The 19,951-nt window shown below is 38.1% G+C and overlaps 1 protein-coding gene across 2 annotated transcripts in view; it reads right to left on the reverse strand.

Annotated features, from left to right (window-relative positions):
- gabra1 (gamma-aminobutyric acid type A receptor subunit alpha1) overlaps positions 1-14,195 on the reverse strand; it is a 29,752-nt gene extending 15,557 nt beyond the window's left edge. Inside the window, exons 1-8 of one of the 2 annotated variants that reach the window (XM_007562045.2) lie at positions 13,760-14,195; positions 11,541-11,643; positions 5,719-5,831; positions 4,641-4,708; positions 2,710-2,930; positions 1,834-1,916; positions 786-929; positions 486-638 (exon numbers count right to left, since the gene is read on the reverse strand). In XM_007562045.2, the coding sequence (XP_007562107.1) occupies positions 486-638; positions 786-929; positions 1,834-1,916; positions 2,710-2,930; positions 4,641-4,708; positions 5,719-5,831; positions 11,541-11,620 (862 nt within the window). In that variant the 5' untranslated portion in view covers positions 11,621-11,643; positions 13,760-14,195. Of the gene's footprint in view, positions 1-485; positions 639-785; positions 930-1,833; positions 1,917-2,709; positions 2,931-4,640; positions 4,709-5,718; positions 5,832-11,540; positions 11,644-12,947; positions 13,241-13,759 lie in introns of those variants that run through there. The other variant, XM_016676381.1, reaches the window with a different exon arrangement.
- Positions 14,196-19,951: the final 5,756 nt, after the last annotated feature.

A 19,951-nucleotide genomic window follows, 5' to 3' on the forward strand; every position in this document is an offset into this window, starting at 1 on the left:
ATTATTTTAAATAACTTTACAAACAGGTCAAATTTATTTGCAGATATTTAGAACCACGTCTAAACTCAAATTCAGTTTGGATCAATTTAATTAGTAACAAAACTCAATGGGTAGTTGGATCCCAATTATTTTATCTAAATTATAATTCAATAAAATCAAAATCAGTTGTCATGATTATAACCTAACTTTTAAAATGTTAGAATGTTTTAAGTGACTGAATTGGCAGCAGTCCTTCCCTATGAGGTGTAATGATGTATGGCATTATAACTGGCACAAACAGGCTGATTTTCGTCCAAGCCTCTTTTAATGATATCCCAGCTGATTCAGTTCAGTGCTCAAACCTACTGCACTTAAGAGCGAGTGCTTGATGTGCCATTATTGTATCGTCCACATTGAATTTCCAGGAACAAGTTTGGAACCTTGTGTTGATTGGCTCATTTCTGTAGGCACAGGTGTTCAGGATGAGAAAAGAGTCAACAACTCACCAAAGACAGTTCTGGCAGGGACAGACTCTCTGTTGAGCCAGAAGGACACTTGGGAGAGGATCACTGTCATGATGCAGGGTAGATATGTCTGGATCACAAAGTAACCAATTTTCCTCTTCAGGTGGAAGTGGGTTGTCATCACAACATACTCTCCTGTTTTCAGCAACATAAAAGACAGCAAAAGTTACATTTTCCCTGCATTTATCTTGCACAATAAATTCAGAAAAGTAGGTTGGTGAAAAATTTAAAATGAATTTAAAAATCAGGCACATGGGACGTCTTTGTAATTCTAAAATATACCTGTGCTTGACTGCACCACGCCAGAATCCACACTCTGCCCCATCAGATCATACTGGTTTAACCTGGAGCCGTCCTCTGCCACCACTACAGACTGAGCAGCCCCTCTGGTCCACACGTACACCACCTCTGCCCTGGTATAGGCATCTAAGGAGTGAAAAAGTTATTTAGTTTCCTTCTGGTTGTTTTTTTTTTGTTTGTTTGTTAGTTTTAAAACTAAAGATATAATTTTATCTAACAATTTTCCATTAAAGCATCTAATGACATCCTGTCTATATGTTATCACCCAACATCTTCTTATGTGAGATGTCACATTGTGCTGTGCCACAGCCTGTCATTCTTGACTTATAACAAAATAAGAAAACAATGTCCCAACAGAGTAACGTGACCTTAAAGCAGCAAAGTCAGTCAGTTTTTCCCCCCCTTCTGGCCACCCAACCTGTCAAAGCTGCAGTGTGGCTCGGCCACTGCAGAGGAAAAGATGGCTCAGCTGCAGACTGCAGAGCGAGGAAGAGAGCTCATCACTAAAATATTTAGCAAGTGAGTTCAGTTTAAAGGCATTTAAGGCTTGGTACTCTCGCACATGCTGTGTAGCTGGAATTGCAAAGAGGTAGCATGGCTCACGTCTCTGTTGCTTTACTGTCCTCATGGTGTTTTTATTATTTTTTTCTTGCCTCCCAACACTCATTTACCGTATCATACTTTCTTATGAATGGGTTCTATTATTTTTCCATTACATATTTTTATAATTTTCCATTTCTAAGTCCAGTCTATTTGAATCTGTGCTTATTAAAGAAAGATGCAGGGCAGTTTGAGCTGTCAGCGGTGAGCAGCTGGTGTGATGCTCTGGTGGTATTACAGAAGGTACTGCAGGCTGCATGCCTGCAAGAGTCTTGGAAGGTCTATAAAGGTTGAACACTGCCTTTCCTTTATATGGAGGCAGTGGCACATCAAGCAACACATATTTAAGTGTGTGTGGGGGATGAGAGGAGATGTGGATCTGGTATGTTCATTAAATGTAGAATTGCATTCGGCTGCAGAGGCTACTTACAGCTGCCAAATTTCAGGGGACAAGCATGGGCGTCCATAGGGAAGTCTTCCAGATGCATAGGGCATTCTGCTCTCACTGTAAGCCTTGAAAAAAGCATTTAGATCATAGAGTGAATTCAAAGATATAATGGCGGATAGAATAAAGAAACAAAAGTCTTTAAAATGAAGACATGGTGAAGTGTTACAGCCAAACAGCAGCTAGGAATGTGTTGCAACATACAAATATTTTTTTACTATATCAGCACTGAGTGAGTACTCAAGCTGAACACTATTCCCCCCAAACAGAAATGTTCCAGTTCCATGAGCTTTGAGCTTGTGTTTACTTATGGCTTGGTGGAAAAACAGCGTGTCAGACCACCCGTGACACACTAATCTCCCATCTAACCCTCATCTCAGTCATCTGTGACACCAATACAGGCTCTGCCTCTTCCCTCTCCTCCCCCTTATTAACATGTTGAAGCAAATGTTATACCGTACTGTCTTACATTAACACAAGTCAGTGGTGTGCATTAGGTTCTGTGCTGTCATAAGGGTTTCCTCAGCCCTCTTTTTCTAAAGAATGGTGCTAAGATGCCAATACAAGCTCTGATTTCAGATCTAGTCTTCTGGCTTACACATGTTTCATTGCAAAAAACAAACTTAAGATTTATCATAAATTCAGGATTTGCAAATTGACCAGTTTTACACAAAAACAAACAGTTTTCAGTGTACAGAATATAAGTATTCTACCTAAAATAATCTACTTTGGCAATCTACCATTTGCTTTTACAGCAGCTGATAAATTATGTCTGTTTCCAATAAAATCTCATTTTCAACAAACACAATAGATATTAACCTTAAAGATTCTTTGTGAAAGCAGTGGGTCAGATCAGCCTACCTCATGGTATAAAGCAGTGTGCCTTCCTCTGTAATCCGTAGAAGCTTGTTCGGCATGGTCATGTTGTGGGCCACTGACTTCTTGCCATTGTGGAAGAAAGTATCTGGGGTCCAGATTTTGCTGGCCATAAGGTTGTTGAGACGTAACACGGCCATGGGCCCTTTGAACTTTAACCTTTCATCTTTCCAGCTCTGTCTGAAAAAGACATCAATGGTGTACTCCTGCGAGTGAATGGTGAGTAAGAGAGAGACGAAACACAAAGTGAACAAAAGTGCATACTTGCGGTTCTGGAGAACTCTTCTATCTGACTTCACCTATAGCTGACAGCTGAAAATGTTGAGTCATGTAACCTTACTATGGCACACATAGGGAGGATTTAGCAGAGACAGGGAGGTTTATGCAGTAGTTTTATGGCTGGTGTGTTTTCAAAAATTAATGCCTCAGCTGTTAGAAGTCATTGTTCTACTCCTGCTGCTGTAATATGTGTGGTTATCTTTCCATTCCTTCAATTTTTTTGTTTGCAAAGCCATTGTCAGGATAGTTAATTGCAAATGCATGCATACATGGGATATATATATTTTAATCCAGCTATTTACAATTACATTGTTTGGTAAATACACAAAAAATTACTCTTTGCATTTATCCTAAGGTAATATTTTTCCCTGAGTAATATAAATTGCACTCATCACAAAAACGAGACACTGGACACAAAATTAGAAGGACACTTCATTTCTAAGCCAGGTAATGACTACAGCTGAGAGATTTTAATGGTTCCACATGACCGTCCACTAGAATAAGAAAATAATTCACAGCCTGTTTTCTGTGCTGTTTCTCCTTCTTTCACTCTAGCTCTTATAAGATAATTAGTGTGAACTGAAACGGAGCTTCAAGGTAACAGAGAAGGGTATGGAAAGGCTACAGATGGAAAAAATCTTCTTTTTTCTTGTCGTAACACAACAGTAAAATACTCCTGGTCTGCATGTCAGCCTGTACAATCAAATCAAATCAAATAATTTGATTTGATTTGATGTCAAATCAAATGGGACATAATCCCATCTGATTGACATAATCAAATGGGATTATGTCAAATCAAGTACACACATTCCTGCACATAAAAAAATGTGCAAATACTTTGAATGAGACTTATTAGTTTCCAGTCTATGATGCAAAGTTCACGACAGTTTTATTTGAAAACATTCTAAAGATTTAACTGTTGAAACATAAGATATTTTACCTTCAATATTAGGTGATAACAAAACAAACAGTCATATTCAATGAATCAGAAATGTCTTGAAAGGTTTATTTCATTAACTCAATTCACTAAATAAAATAAATTATGCAGCTTAATTATGCAGACTGATTTATTCAAGCCTTTATTTCTGTCAATTATGATGATGTTGGGTTTACAGCTAGATTAAATTATACATCAGTCTAATAAAACTATATATTTTTTTAATTAAAAAATATGCACAAAATGAAACGTATGTTTGCTAAAAGGATGTTATTTTCAAAATGTACTTTTAATGTGACAAACACATTATTCTAATTTAGAGATAACACTTAAACCACTGCTTTGAAAACTGTTGTAATTAGCAGCCTGTGGCTGCAAAGGTGTACTAGTTTATTCTATAAACTAGTTTTCCACTTAGAGAAAGTCCAGAAATGTAAACCAAATAACTGAAAGAATTAACTTTTTCTCCCTGCAACTGAATAAGCAGCACTTGTGAAGAGAGACATTATCTATAAATGGTCATTACAAGTGACAGCTATAACAAAACATCATAAGTTAACAAATGAATCAAACTTCATATCAGTGAATATTTTCCAGTCTACAAAGAACTGTGACTTGAGAGATGAGAAAACAGGTGTGAGGGTTTAAGGAAGGGCACAGGGAAAAGAAGTGACATTTACAGAGGTGGAACGAGCCTTACCATGTCATGGTCCGAAACTGGTCCAATACTAGTCACAAAAATGTCAGTCTTGACTTCAGTTACACGCTCTGTTGAAGCAGGAAATTGTCAGAGTGAGTGTCTATCAGTGGCATTCATTACATCTAAACTGCCTGTTAATACAATGCCACCTGGCTACACTCTCTTATCTGTTCACACTTGTCAGCAAAATTTTTAGCATACACAATTGCACAACAAACATACAATTAAAATTAAACATATACCACATTGTCATGGCAAATACATCTAACCACTACAGAGAACTTTAGCCTTGAATTGTGGTACTAATTTCTGTTTTTATTGGTCTGGTCTCAGCATCAGCTCTGTTGCTGCCTGAGCAGACGTTAGGTCCCTTAATGACATCGTGCATGGTGGAAAACATGCCACTCTCCTCCGATAATGTTGATAGCCAGCTTAGGATCAGTAGGAGGGGAATTCATTTAAAGAGGCTGGCAAAGAAGATGTTTGTGAACGTGTCTTCACATATTTGTGTGTATGTGTTTGACAGAGCTAACTCCATGTGACTGTCAAATTGAAATGTGACAGTGTGATTTGTAAATGATGCCTGTTGTGATTCATAATTTCTTCCCCCAGACAACTTTTTTTTTCCATTGTGTTTGATGCCTACTACTTCATATCACTTTGTATTGTATGCTCTTGCTATTTTTGCTTTATTTCTTCATTATTCTCCCTCATGTTCTTTTTCAAACTCCCAGCATTCCTGCCATGTTGCTTCTCTCTAACAATGTGTGGTTGACAACACGTGGAATAAAGCCAACAGTAAACGATGACAGTGTCGGGTTGATAGTGTAAGTCTGGACTTGATGAAAATTTCAGAAAAGCAGCAGCCAAATAATGAGACTCTGGTATTTTTTCTTGCTAAAGGTAACAAAAGTCTGGTACTGACAGCGAGTCCACATCCACATTATTCAGTCACATGGTTATTATTCAGTGTTTTCATGAGGATAATAAAACTGTTTCAAGGATGACAATTGCATATTTAAAAATAATGGATTTTTTATGAGCAACAGAATTTATTCAATGACTTGGCTGTACTGACCTCCGAGTCCTGGCCTGAGGCGATTGTCATAGCCATCTAGAAGGCTGTCTAAGATTTTGGTGAACACTGTGGTGTTATCTTTCTGCTCGTCTGTCATGCCATTCTGCCCAGAGCTGCCAAAGCAAAGAACAAGATTTAAAGTTGCAGCTAAAGTCAAAAACCTACACCAAAACTGCTGGCAGAAAAACAAACAGGAAAACTCTTCATCTGAATCATATATCATATATCAAAGACAAAAAGATTTCATTTTAACTGTGGAGTACACCAAGGGGAATTCTGCTGGCATGCACAATGAACCATGAGTCACAATATGAAAACATATTCAGTAAACTGGCCATGCTTACTATGACACTAAATAATATCCCTGTTAACGTTCATCCCACATGTATAACCATGAAATCAGATAATTTCATCATTCGTTAGAGGAAATACTTGTTCTTTAAAACGGACTACTGATGCATTGAAGTCACAAGTGATATTTTAAATACCTGAACACAATAATAAAAGGGGCAAGGGATATTATGCAAAATCAACTTTTTGAAATGTAGATTTTGTTATAATGTTATTCTCTCATCAAAAACATATCCAGAGTGTTGCTTTGATTTATTCACACATGGCAACTCTTCAGGGTACCTAAATATTTGTTCATAAAATGCACCATCTATTTACCCAAAGCTCATCCTAGGAGTTTGAGTCCCCAGCCACACATCCGCCCTGCCATGCACCCCACACCTTCCCCTCTCAGCTTCGACAGACTAGCAGCAGTTAGCAAACACCTGGTGGAAACGCTGAGCTTATCATATAAACTACATGTCAGAATGGCTGTAAATGTGATGAAGTGCTGAAGCAGGAGTGTTGAAGAGTGTTAAAGACAAACAGCTTCTTGAAGAGACACAGGTCATTTTCAAAGCTTCGAGCTTCTTTTAAGTTATTTTTGATATAATACAGATTTTTCAAAACAACTGAAGGTAACATAGTTACATGATTGTGCTATAGAATTGCACTATGTGCCTTGAAAATAAACATCTCCCTTTAAGCCCTACATTACTAAAATTATAAATACATTTTACAATTTTAAAATGTAAATAATAAAATGGACATTTTACAATTGTTCACACTTCTATCCTTGATTTCAGACAGCTTCTGAATAGAACTGAGAAGATTATTTGCTTTGCACATCATCAGTGCAGAAGTACTAATAAATCCTACAATTTTATTACATAAAATGTAATTATTTTATTAGCAGGAACAGAGTAATCACAATCATTTCACTGTCACACAAAGTTCCCATGTTGTCCTGTAATACATTTAACACTGTATCATGCACTATTTAACCAGAAAAGCTGTGACATGAGCACCATAGCATTCAAACATGATGCTCACTGCACATGTGTGCAGCTGCTACAGAACTGATGCAATTAGGATTCAGATATCACAGCAGCCATCCAGTAAGAGCGAAACTTAATCTGATGGTATACAATGCAGCTTCCCTCAAATCCGGATGCTGAATCCTTGAAACTTAGAGGGAAACTTTAATCTCCACATGCTGTCTGATTAATTAAACAAATAATCACCTGATCACTTAAGGGATTCCTACAGCATTGACATTTTATTCCTAGGTGGTCAGTGAATCATTTAAGTATGAAAAAAAAAGATGGTGACATTATAGAAAAATAATTGCCATGTCCTGAAGGAACACATACCTGAGAACGCCACACTCTTAATCCCAATATACACACACTATTCAGAGTGGAGAACATAAATATATATACCAACACACACATTTCAATTAAAAGAAAACAACAGATATTCAGCTTTCTTCTGTTCCTTTAAACCAAGGTAGGATTAATTGTGTATATATTGTGTGTATGTATATATATATTACATGTCGTACAATCTAACCTTAGCACAGAGCCTTACTGTACACAACAAGTAATCATAACTAAATCAGATTCAAGACAATTTTCCAATAACGTATTACTCCTTTCATACCAAATCTCTTCAGCTTTTTACTCAGCAATCTATAGTCCATAGCGACATGCTATTGATGAGAATACCTACTTGCTAAATACCTAAGCAAGTAAGTTTGCTTAGGTATTTAGTATTTCTGTATTTTTTATATTAAGCGTGTTAGTTTGTTTCATTTTTCAAAGGATCTGAAACTGTTTAAAGGGACAATAAATAGGAAGAATAATGACACAGAGAAAAAAAAAGAAATCAGAATACATTATTTATACTTTAATATGGTCTTTCAAATGAAAAACACATCACTGAATGTGCTCTTTGAACTACATGAAACAAAATGCTAAGAGCAATGCTGAAAACGCTCATGATCCCTAATTGTGAGAGCAGGGCTTGAATCTCCCCACATAAATATTTTACCGTTCTCCTAATCAGGGAACCAACCTCTAATTACATAGTGCACCAAAAAGCCAGGATATGACATGGCTGAGAGAGCATGAGCATAAAGTGTGTTAAAACACATGGACCAATGCATGCACATAACCATATGCTCCCAGATATTCGCATGTGAACCAACAGTCATTTTCAATAGTATATTGTATCTGTAATTTTTTTCCTATTTAACAAGCCAGTGGGATTCTGCTTTGATTACTTATGAAATAAACAGCATGTGTTTGAAGAAAGCCTCTACTAGCTGAACATCTCCAAGGAGAAGTGGAGGTCATCAAGATTAGTTAGTAGAGACCCGCAGCTGGAAGGAAGGAAGAGTGTAAAACGCGACACAGCAGCATGCGGAGAATCATGACAATTAGTCTATAGGAAAACAAAGAAGAGCAAAGATTAAGATAACAGAGACAGAAGAGAAGCAGCTGGGGGAAAAACATTGGGAAAGGTATCAGTTCTGAATTGAATGTATCTGTTCGAAAAGAGAAGCTCATAAGATGCAGGATTAACGTTATGAGCTTTCAAAATGAAATATATTGTGTGGATTTTAAAGAAAAGGTTCATTCACATATTTCTCTTTGCCCCCAATTATCCCTCTGTCAGTGGAAATTATAAAGTAAAGAAAGAAAATCAAATGAAAGTCGTGATGAGCAATTATGGTCTGTCAGCTCTGAAGCCATCTGCCTTAAATCACTCAAAATTCAAATATTTATTATCCTGTTTAAGGTCTGGGATAATAATTATGTCTAAAAACACACAATATGAACTGCAGCTTTGGGATGCACTGCAAAACTAAAATTAAACACAATGTTCTAATGCCCCACCACACTGATGTGATTTAAAATGGCCAAAACTGAGACATACAAAACATGATTTAAAGGGTTGATCCTCATATTCCAAGTTATCATTACAGAGAAGATCTAAATAAGGTAGAAAAAATATCTTGGTAAGAAATATCTTAAGATTAGTCAGATTGGACAAGGAGCTTCAGTGGACAAAAATGTTCAAGTCTTACCACAGAGTCTTAGGTTTCAACCTGACCGGGACATTTTCACATGCAAATGTTCTTTAACTTAAATCATGTCACTGTAGCTCCGGCTGTGTTTTTAGGGTTGCTGAATGATGGACTTCCACCACATTCTTAAGTCTGTTTCAGCCTCTGACAGGTTTTCTTTAATTTTTCCCTGTATTTAACTCGTCCTACCAACACTGCAACAGAAAAGCATCTCCACAGCATAATGCTGCCACCATGATGCTTTGCAGTGGCAGAAAGGGTGGTAGTCCTTGGTCAAGATAGAAGAGACACAAATGGATTCTTCTTGTTTTTCATGTGACTCCAACAGGCATTTAATTTCACTAGATTTTGTATATTTAATTAGCATTTTTCAAATTATCTGAAGAAAATTTGTAATTTAGTTTCCACATGTGTTGCTTTTCACATACATTCCATTCAAATACGTTTCTGGCTGCAGTGTGACAAAATGTGAAAATATATGCATATCTTTGTAAGGCAGTAAACTCTGATTAATTAATTTTTTAATGACAATGGCCACGATTCAAAATACTGGTTTGTCAAATGGCAAATTTTCAAAATTAAACGATTTTTTAAACATTTTTTTCTTTTTTTTTTTTAGCAATAATCACACATACGGTTTCTAAATATAAGGTGGAAATTTGCATCTTTTACAAGTATAGGGAGATAGTATGCTTTGAAAGATAAACATCTTTATTAGTTAGGGGCTTCCTCTCACCAACCACTGTACACCATCCCCATCTACAGGTCATCTGAACAGCAACAGTGCTATTCACACTTTCACTGCCAGTCTCTCTCTGTCCATTTTACTCACTGTTTCTTTCACTTTCCTGTCAGCCAGAAATCTAATTATGAGACATTTTCTTTGGTAGCCAGATACCGTAGCAAAGCTCTTGGTCTGCTCAATTATCACATCTTGCCAAAATCCCCAAAGGTGTATTCGCAAGTCTGTGATTCTACGTCTGACTCCGAAAACGGGGGACTGGCTTTTACAGAAAATCTTTGGGGTGATAATTGCTTTGCAGTTTCTGTGTTGTCACTATGCAGCACTTGAATGCTAGAATATCTTCTCTAAAGCAGACAAGATCATCCATTTCTAGCCATTACATTTCAAAGAACGCAGTACCTGTAATTAGTAGGTAAGATTATATCTGTATATAAAAATGAGATACTACAGTGCTCTAGAACGTTAAAGTATTAAAAGTGTCTTCATAATCAGCTTGGCGGTTCAAGCTAAAACCTATATCACATACAGAATTAACTTTTTGTGGTATAGCTGCTGAGCAAAGCCAGCTGGTGATAAGTGGTGAGATCAACGTTTCATCATTTAGGTTCTACTGTTTGATTCAGCTGTGAGGAAATTCCTGATCTGTTATTTTGCAAAAGATTTCTCTTGGAGAACCAAAAAGGAAGAAAGCTTGAATATCCTCACATACTTAAAAAGGTTGCTGAATTTGACTTTTAGTGTTGTTTTCTTATGTTCATGGGAGTGTTAAGTGATTTTCTCATCAAAATTGTCCACATTTGTACAATGAGCATTTTTAAATCTGCAGGAAAATGAATGTCCGCTTAGGCTTAGAATTGTGTAGAAATTAAAGCAGTTGCAGCCTCATCACGGCGGATCTCACCCCTGTCATTTATAATCCAATTCTCTCTCTCTTTCTCTCTTTTTTGTCTGTTTAGGTAGCTGACAGCTAGCAGTTCCATGTTGACACTGAGATGGAGAGTCTGTACATTGACTCTGCTATCCCTGCAGCTGCTGTCAAAACAAATGTGCAGTAATCTATGGCAAACATCTCAGTGCAATGCGGAACATCTACCCTACGTATAGCCCAGGTCTGAAAACTGACAGAGTGGATGTTGTCCCACGCAGCCAGTCAACCAAAAGAAAAAGGTGCAATTCAACAGTAAAGTGGCTATTTTTTGCTCATCATCTCTTGTCCCTGTGTTGCACTTCTTATTACCTTGGCAATAATAAGCATGCAGGTGTCCTGTGAGTGTGCCCTAGTTACAAGCATAGTGATTAGATTCTGTAAAAACAAGCACTGAGGTGGATAGTAGAGTATAAAACTGCCAGATGAATCACTGTTGGCAGTTTTAGACATTTAGGAGGCACACTTTGAGCAAAAATTGACTTCTCCATTTAAATGTAACTGAAAATACCTTCCACAGTATCTCTACTTGATAATACAGAACAAGCTGGGTTAACCAGAAAAACAAATTAATAATGCATGCACCATTTAGACACTAAATTGTAACCCAGAATGCATTTCCCTTCACATTTAGGGCATTTCAGCAATGTGCAGATGAACATGCATGTTTCTGTTCACACTGATAGATCAGGTGCAATCAGGTGCAGTTATATATTAAAATATTTTCTCACCTTTTCCCAGTCAGTACGCTGCTTGTGACCAGTAAATAAGTCCACACAAACAGAGAGGCCACCCTGCTCCGTCCACACATAGTTGAAATATGAGGACCTTTCACTGGTGGAGATTAAAGAAAGATAAAATGAACATCATCGCCTTGTCACATGGAGCCTGTAAACCATTACCTCCAACCAATGTGCCATCACATAAAAGTGTCAACAAATTAGCAAGCATAGACAGAGAAGGTCACTTTGCTCCTTTTGATTCCGAATCAAACATTTATGTCTAGATTCAATCACAACAAATGTACCAAGTCCAAAATGTTCAAATATGATTCACACAAACATCAAGTATTTTGCACCATTATCTTTAATCGCATGTCATACTGACTGTGCCCCTGACTATCAGACGGACCAGATCCAACAGATGCTCCTCTGGCTGCATTCATAGCGCAGAATAATTAAGAGGAAATAACAAGGAAACACACCATCGACCACATATACACCCCGTGTGAGGCTGGAGCACCTGTGAACAGCCTCCTCTAGTAATACTCTGCAATGTGAAGTGTAGGCATTAAAACGGGCATCCAACCAAATTCCCTTCTTTAAGGGAAAAGAACATGTCATTCCTCCCTTAACATTTAAGCGTGATGTCAGTCAGTCTACAAAGTATAGTCAAGCGACACCCTGCGCTTTAATATGCATGCAAATTCAGAATCCATTTTGGAAAGCGCAATCAGTGTGTCCACGAGAGGGCCAGTTGCTTATTTATAGAAAAAAAGGGTAAGAAATTCACCGAAATTTGCAATGACAGACACACAGGCAACACTTGCTTGTGGTGCTTCAAGGTGTGCTACGAGTGGGTGGTGGCCACATACTCTGTTAAAATGTAATACGAATAAAATAAAATATCCCTTGTTGACACAGATTAAACAACGGGAAAATGATGAAGCTTATCGGATTTAGTGGGGAAAAAACCCGCACAAGCACACAAGCGCACTTTTTAAGTTATTCAGAAGGGGAGGAATGTCACCCTGTACAAACATTCAACATTTGAGTAAACATAAGCACAGTGGAAATTTTGCATGCAACTGACATCCCCTGCAAGGCTTGTCTAAATACAGGCATGACGATCCGTGCGTGGCGGAGTAATTAACTGAATGCGCGTTGGTGCTGTTTTATTTGGAGAGCGCTGTCCGCGGTGCTGAAACCAGGCAGCATCCCCGTTAAAGCATCAAGCCGCTCCTGCGTGCCATAAAAAAAAAACTCCCCCCTAAACGGTGCTAATTTCAGCGGCAAACTGATCCATCCCTCTCAATAAAACTCATCTTCGATTGTTGCGCTGTTCACCGATAAGAAAAACCAGCCCGCTTCATCTCTTTAGCTCAATACAAATATTAGAATCTTAAGAATATCACTTACAGCAGATGAATCCGGGTGCATTTGATGTCCACTGACTATATCCTGAAACTTTTTGCAAATATCTATTTTTTTTCTAGCCGGGCGGAATGTGAAAAATTTCCTCTGTGATCTCAGATCTGACGAATTTTAGCTTGAGGCTGGAGAAGCGGCTGCTGACGATATGCGCAGGTCTCTCTCACTGTTCATTGGTGGTTGTGTAGTGAGTTCAACTCTCAGTCTGTCGGCAACAGAAATGTTTCACCAAACTAGCATATCTAGTCTAATGAACGCTGAATGGTTGAATGCACTGATTGCGCTTCCCAAAACGAAGCCGAACAGAATATCCCCATGTCCAAAGGCAGACAATTTCATTTTAGAATATACCGTGCCAATGTAACATAATGACAAGCCCGCCCATTTTATATGCAGCACAATTTAACTTCCATTGCTGTCCTCCTAATCTATTTCCAGCGGATGTTGGATAGAAAAATCCTCTTACATTTTCAGCTAGATTATCACTCTGTCTCCCTGACTCGTACGTGATGATTTGCAACGAGATAAAATTCTACCAAAACACCGTCTAAGACAGCAAATGGACTCTTCAGGGAAATGAACAGCCTTTTATCAGCACATACTTACACTGACGCCAAAATAACACTTTAACCGAAGCGGGTTGCCATTTGGATAGGCGCGCACAAGCTTGGAAAAATAATCACCTCCAGAATTTTTAGGAAAACATATCCCCCGCTTTTACCCTGGTTTACACCAGTGCAAGAGGATGTTCTTCTATTATCTGCAACAACAATAAAAAAATCTCCAAGCAGATCACTCACCGTCTCCTAAAAGCCCACGTTTCGCATCTAGACAACTGCTGGTGTCTCTGTTATAAACCAAATATTCTGCTGCTACAGCCGCGCCGCTTCAGACTGAGCCAGAGCACGACGAGCGGCGCTGAGCTGCGTGCATCTGCAAGAGAGAGGGGGAGAAAAAAAAGAAAAAAAAAAAAAGAAAAACTGGGCTTATGATTCGTGGCGTATATTTCTGTAGGCATCGGCGCTTTTCTAAGTTGAGACTACAAATCAGGAGACATTTGCTTCAGCAATGACCGAAACAGAAACACAAACGAGGTGGACAGTGATGTTATTATTGGCAATTTATACAATTTCATTGTAATTTGGGAAAGCTTATGTTTTCCATAAATCCAAGCTGTTGAGGAAGGAACGGCTCTTTTTTGCCCCTAGTTTTGGCGGAGGGTTTATTTTCATGGGGGCAGGCAGAGTGAGCTAGCAGTGGAGTCACGTCAGTCTAGTCTGCAGTGCAACGTTTCCTCTGAGAGCGTGTGCGCTGCCTGCTCACGCGTGGTTCAAGTAATACATGTGCGTGATTAGTTATGAGGGACGTCACAGGTCTGCGCGCCCGTATTTTCTACATTCAATAAGTTCTATCTATCTATCTATCTATCTATCTATCTATCTATCTATCTATCTATCTATCTATCTATCTATCTATCTATCTATCTATATCTATCTATCTATCTATCTATCTATCTATCATGCATCCACTTTATTGCAGTCTGCTCACTCTTAACCTGCTGCAGGTGAATGTGTATATTTAGGTAACAATGAATCCTTTCCATCCGGCTGTTTCCGTAGAATTAATGCCACTGTAATACAAGTGGAGCATCGTTTCAAGCTGCATCTCCTGGCCCCTCAAAGCTCAGTCTCCAACCGCTGCATGTGACTCGGTTTTGCCCGTGCGCGCGCGTGCGTGCACGTGCGGGCGCGCACAGCCAACACGTGCCGCGGCGTGCTCGTAGAGAAGTGGAGACTCTTGCTTCGAAGAGAGGAGCAACAGCAGACAGCTTCTCTGAGACGCCGCGAGAGAATATCCAGCGACAGCGTTTTTAAAAACACATGCCTCCCCATAGCTCTATCTCTGGGCAGGTGATGGTGAGGGATATTGCGTGTGTGTGCGCGTGTACGTGCGTTTGTATGCGCGTGTGTGCAGGGCTAAGCAGGAGAGAGATGGATGACGGTAATTTAGGTGAGAGATGCGAAGTTTATGGTCAAATAATCACTGGCAGGGAAGAGTTCCTTTGAATTTTGAAGGAAGGTATATTGACTAAAAACGCCCCCTTGCCTATACTTGTTCAGCCATTATTGGTGTGTATGTGTTGATAATTAATTTGATTTATTCACTGTGGGAAATCGGTTACAAAAAGGAGTGTACTAAATGTTTTAATCATTACCATACTAGCAGATATTATTAAACTTGAGGAAAGCTTTTGTAATTTAACATATATATCCAAAACGATCCTGTATTGTGTATTGCTAATTTAGGTTTTTGAAAGTATTTTGTACTATTGCACATGATGCAATCTTCCATATGTGCATTATGTTTTTGTTCATTGGAATTGTTTTGTGTAAAACAAAAAAAAAGGTAGTGTCCAACAATTTGTAACATTTTCTGGACAGTCCTGTGGATTAGTGGGTCAAGTGTTATATCACCAGGTCAGCTTGTTTTCAGACATGATACCATTTCTTCACCATAACCTTTTCCCACTCACCTTACCAAACGACTGTTCCACAATGAAATGACCCTAACACCTCCGCACTAGACTGCTTTTCCATCAGACAGAATTATATGCATTGCAGCACATTGAGCCTTAAAATGCTTAAATTCACTTCTTTGCAAAAATATCCCGGTCCTTTGCAGCTTTTTCATATTTTTACAACCAGAAACTTAAATACATCACATTAGAGTTTATGTGATAGGTCAAAACAGTGCATGATTATGAAGTGTACGGAAAAGGCTACACAGTTTGCAAACAGTGTACAAATAAATATATTAAAATAGTTGGATACATATTCAACCACCTTTGTTCTCATGTATATAAATGAAACTCACTGCAACCAATGACCTTCAGAGGTCACCTTATGTGTAAATGGAGTCCACTTGTGTCTCTGCTGCTTGGTGGAGCCCTCATAGGGTCTACTGGGGAACTTTAGTGAATAAACACTATGAGAGACCTAGAAACACACCAGATAGATCAACGATGAAGTTGTTCAAAGGTTTAAAGCAGGGTTAGCTTACACAACAGTTTTCAAAGTTGTGAATATCTCACATATCTCACAGAGAAGTGTTCAATTCATCTAAAATGGACAGAGTATAGTGCAACAATGGAACCTCCAGAGGAGCTACAGAAATTCACAGCTCAGGTGGAACAATCTGTTAGCAATGCTATTAGTTACACACTCCACAAATATGGCCTTTATTAAAAGAGTGGCAAAAAACCCCTTATCAGTAAAAGACTGAAGGGAATAATATGCAAGTAACCCTGAGCACTCTATCCAAACTGTGAAACAGGCCATGATGTGCAGATATTTTTTACAGAGACAGGTCAAAGATGAACGGAAGCTGGATATGGGTAAACAACATGCAATTAAAAAAAAAAAAAAAAAAACTGGTAAATGTAGAGGCTGCAAAAGGTTTTGGACTGGCATAAAGGACAACATGCAGGACAGCAGCCCTAAACAAACAGTCAGACCTAGAGTGGAGTGACTCATATCAGTACTTATTCACATGTTAAAATGGCTCTGTCAGAGTCCAACCCTGAAAGAAGCTTGAAGTTGCAACATGAATTAGTATCAATACTTTTTCAAGACATTGTGAACAATGACTGACGATAAGTTGAGATTAGAGGTTCATGCCATGTCCTGTAAACAGTCCACTAATGTCAAAATATGCTAAAGGTTTTGGACTGGCATAGAGGACAACATGCTAATGTGAAAATATGCATTAAGATTTCTTGTCTATGTCCTTGTCTGTCTTTTCATTCTTTCTTTCTATTAATAAGTTTCTGTTCTACTTTGACTGTCTTTTCTGTTATTTCAGTAGTAGCAGCACCACACACCTCCAGCTGCACCTAACTGAGTGCTCAGCAGGTCATAAAGAGGGATAAACACAAGTGGTGTACTTCAGTTCAATTACTGCAGCAAAGCTTAATTTGCTTTCACCCTTTTTAACTCTTTGTCTAAATTTCAATGTGTCATGGGGTTGTAACACTGCTGTTGCTCTGTGACTTGAACTTGCTTAGGTGGATTTAATTTTTATCCTAATGGTTTATGTTTCATCCTCTTAAATAACCTCAATCAATCAAACTGTTGCTGCCCACAGAACTAAAGAAAGAAAAATGAATGAACAAAACACAAGAGTCAGCCAGAGTTGTCAGAAGTTAATGGAGTTACATTGCTGCACACCTGTCCTTCCACAGTTTTACTACTGCACACAAAACTACTGTGACGGCAGTTGGTAGCTGCCATCCAGCAGGGAATTAGGAGTGACTTGCCTCAATCAGTCGTCTTGAAGAATAAATCAGGCTTCTACAGGAGACAAAAGCAGGCCCCCCTCTGAGCTGCTCACTGCAATCAGCAGAAGTTGCCATGTTCTCTGACTCACCATTCGAGGTCAAGTCCAGTGTGACGCATGCAAAGGTACGTACACACACATACACTCAACTTCCAAAATATATCACATGATACATTTAAGTGTATATTCTGGCAAAACCTATACTTAAACAACATACAACATTGAATCTAATTTTAGAAGCATGGAGTGAATTAGCCTGACCATTGCCTCGTTGTGCTTGAATAAAATTCCGGCATCTAGCACAGTCTGGACTTTCTCCCCTGGACTTGAATTGTGTCTGGTAGATATTTTTTTTCTGGGAAAATCAGTGAACAAAAGGAGACGTTGTGAACAATGATGTCAATTTTCTGCGCTGTTTTAAAATTATAGTTTGCCTGTAGTTTTAGCAAAGGCAGCAGAGGAAGTGAACGAAGGCATTCGGTCTTTGTTGACCAAATTTACAAATATTGAATCAACATTAATAGCCTCCTTCTTCTGATCGGCACTTCTCTCTTCGCAGTGAGGATGGTTGTTTACAGCGCAGGGTTTATTTAGTAACTTTCATAGCATCGAAACGGTGCATCACATATGTCATGGCCAAACAATAGCAATTAGTTAAAAATTAAAACCTCAACAAAAATTTGTCACAGTGTATATTAGTTTCTTTCAAAAATTCTGTACATTGATTGAGAGACTACGCCCCAATGGAGCCACACTTTTATGTTGCAGGTACTAAAATATTTTCTGCTTTTTGAAGTACCAAGACTACAGACTAATATTGTAGGTCTATATGACTGACACAGGATATTTATTTATAATACTGTTGAAAGAAATCAGGGCACAAGAGTTAACATTAGTTACCATGGTCACTAAAAATGAAATGAGCTGATATTGTTGGGAATAACGACAACAGTTACAAAACTTTTAACAGACATGACTGGGATTTTTCAGACATCATTGTGACAGTAGATCAGGGTTGGATTGACTGTGCCTCCAAATGATGAAATTAAGAACAAGTTATTAAGATGAAGTGCTTTTGCAGCCACCTAAGATTGCAAAAGTATACTGGAGGGCTGGTGTGCATGACTGCAAGTCCTTTTTGAAGAATAGTGCTTGTCCTACATTCCCTTGGAGTACTTTGACTAATGTGCTTGTGGTTGCATGGTTCATAATCTTGCACTGTACAAGGGTAAATTCTTTTCAAAATGTTCTTGTGACTCTTCTCAGACAAGTGGGAAGACTTTTCATTCACTAAATGTCTTGCTTTTTTGTTTTTGGCGTTAGGTTTATGCTGACCTGATTACTTCAGTCAAGTGAAGTGCTAATATTTCAGGCTTTTGGATTCTCTCCTAGTCAATGCATTTTATTAGCAGCATATCATCACAAGAAATCCTTCATTTCTTGTGAATATATTAGTGTACAGTTTTAATCAAACTAATGTACATCTACATATGGTGAGGTAGTCAATATATCTTTTGTTATTCAGAATTTTCATCAGGTTTAACTTTAGCAGCAGAGATTTTCTGACACTATATATATAACTATCCTAAGCTGTCCACTTCTGAGAAGGTTGGTATTTGTCTGAAATTAATTATAATCTTTTGAATAATCTTTTTCATTATAAAAAGAGAAGTTACATTTTCAGATTTGTTTTAACACTAGAGCAAAGGTTATCAATGGCCACACAATAAAATCATTTCCTCTTTGCCATTATGTTTTTTAAATATCTAAATAATCCAAATTTAAAATCTTCCAATTTGCTTGTAAACAAGTGTGCAAACCTGTAGCTCTTTTCTTACTTAATGTGCTTTCTTTAGAGCACATGGTGGCTCCCCAGTCTTGCATTTATAAGTACCTGGACTGAACACTGTAAAAATATCTCTTTATTACTGTGCCTGAAAAAATCTCTATGAAATAAATAACTACATACATACAATCTAGTCAAATTATACCTATGTATTATTCTTCTTACTCATTGTGTATTTTGAATCATTGATGAGCCTCAGTTATTATTGCATTAAAAATCAGTGAATGACTAAAGCCTACATCTGTTTAATTTAGAGAATTCAGCCAGTTTACTTTTTATTGCTGTCAGTTAGATTTTTAAAAGTTTTTTTTTGTCACTCAGCTCCTTGCAGCTAGCCTCTTGTGGCCATAACAAGAAGTGCATCCAATAATTAAATGAAGTAATTGCAGCAATCAGTTGCTGGAGTTGTTGATTACTTATACAAACCAATGAAAGGGGAAATCCACAAACTGCAAAATGCTGCGTCTCCTTTCATTGTACTGAATGTGTCTCTGGTTTACTCTAATTTGATTTTGCTTTGTTTCTGTCCGTGCTACCACACATCTAACAACACATGCGGATGCCTTCAGATGAAAACATACTCTGCATATGCATGGAGACAGTGCAGGAGCAGAGCTGTTGAGTGGAAGCAGACTGCGCAGCAGCAGCTGCACTCTCACTTGTCAGTTTACATAACACTGATTATAACCCTGAGATTTAGCCAACCACCAGCAACAGTTTAGTTTGGCCTGGGCATTAAAATTTTACTGACCATCTGCTCAACTCTTCAGTTGCTTTCCTTCAAATACTTCTCATTGATGCTGATTCTGCC

This window comes from Poecilia formosa, unplaced genomic scaffold (assembly GCF_000485575.1).
Source record: "Poecilia formosa unplaced genomic scaffold, Poecilia_formosa-5.1.2 Scaffold133, whole genome shotgun sequence".
NCBI lineage: Eukaryota > Metazoa > Chordata > Actinopteri > Cyprinodontiformes > Poeciliidae > Poecilia > Poecilia formosa.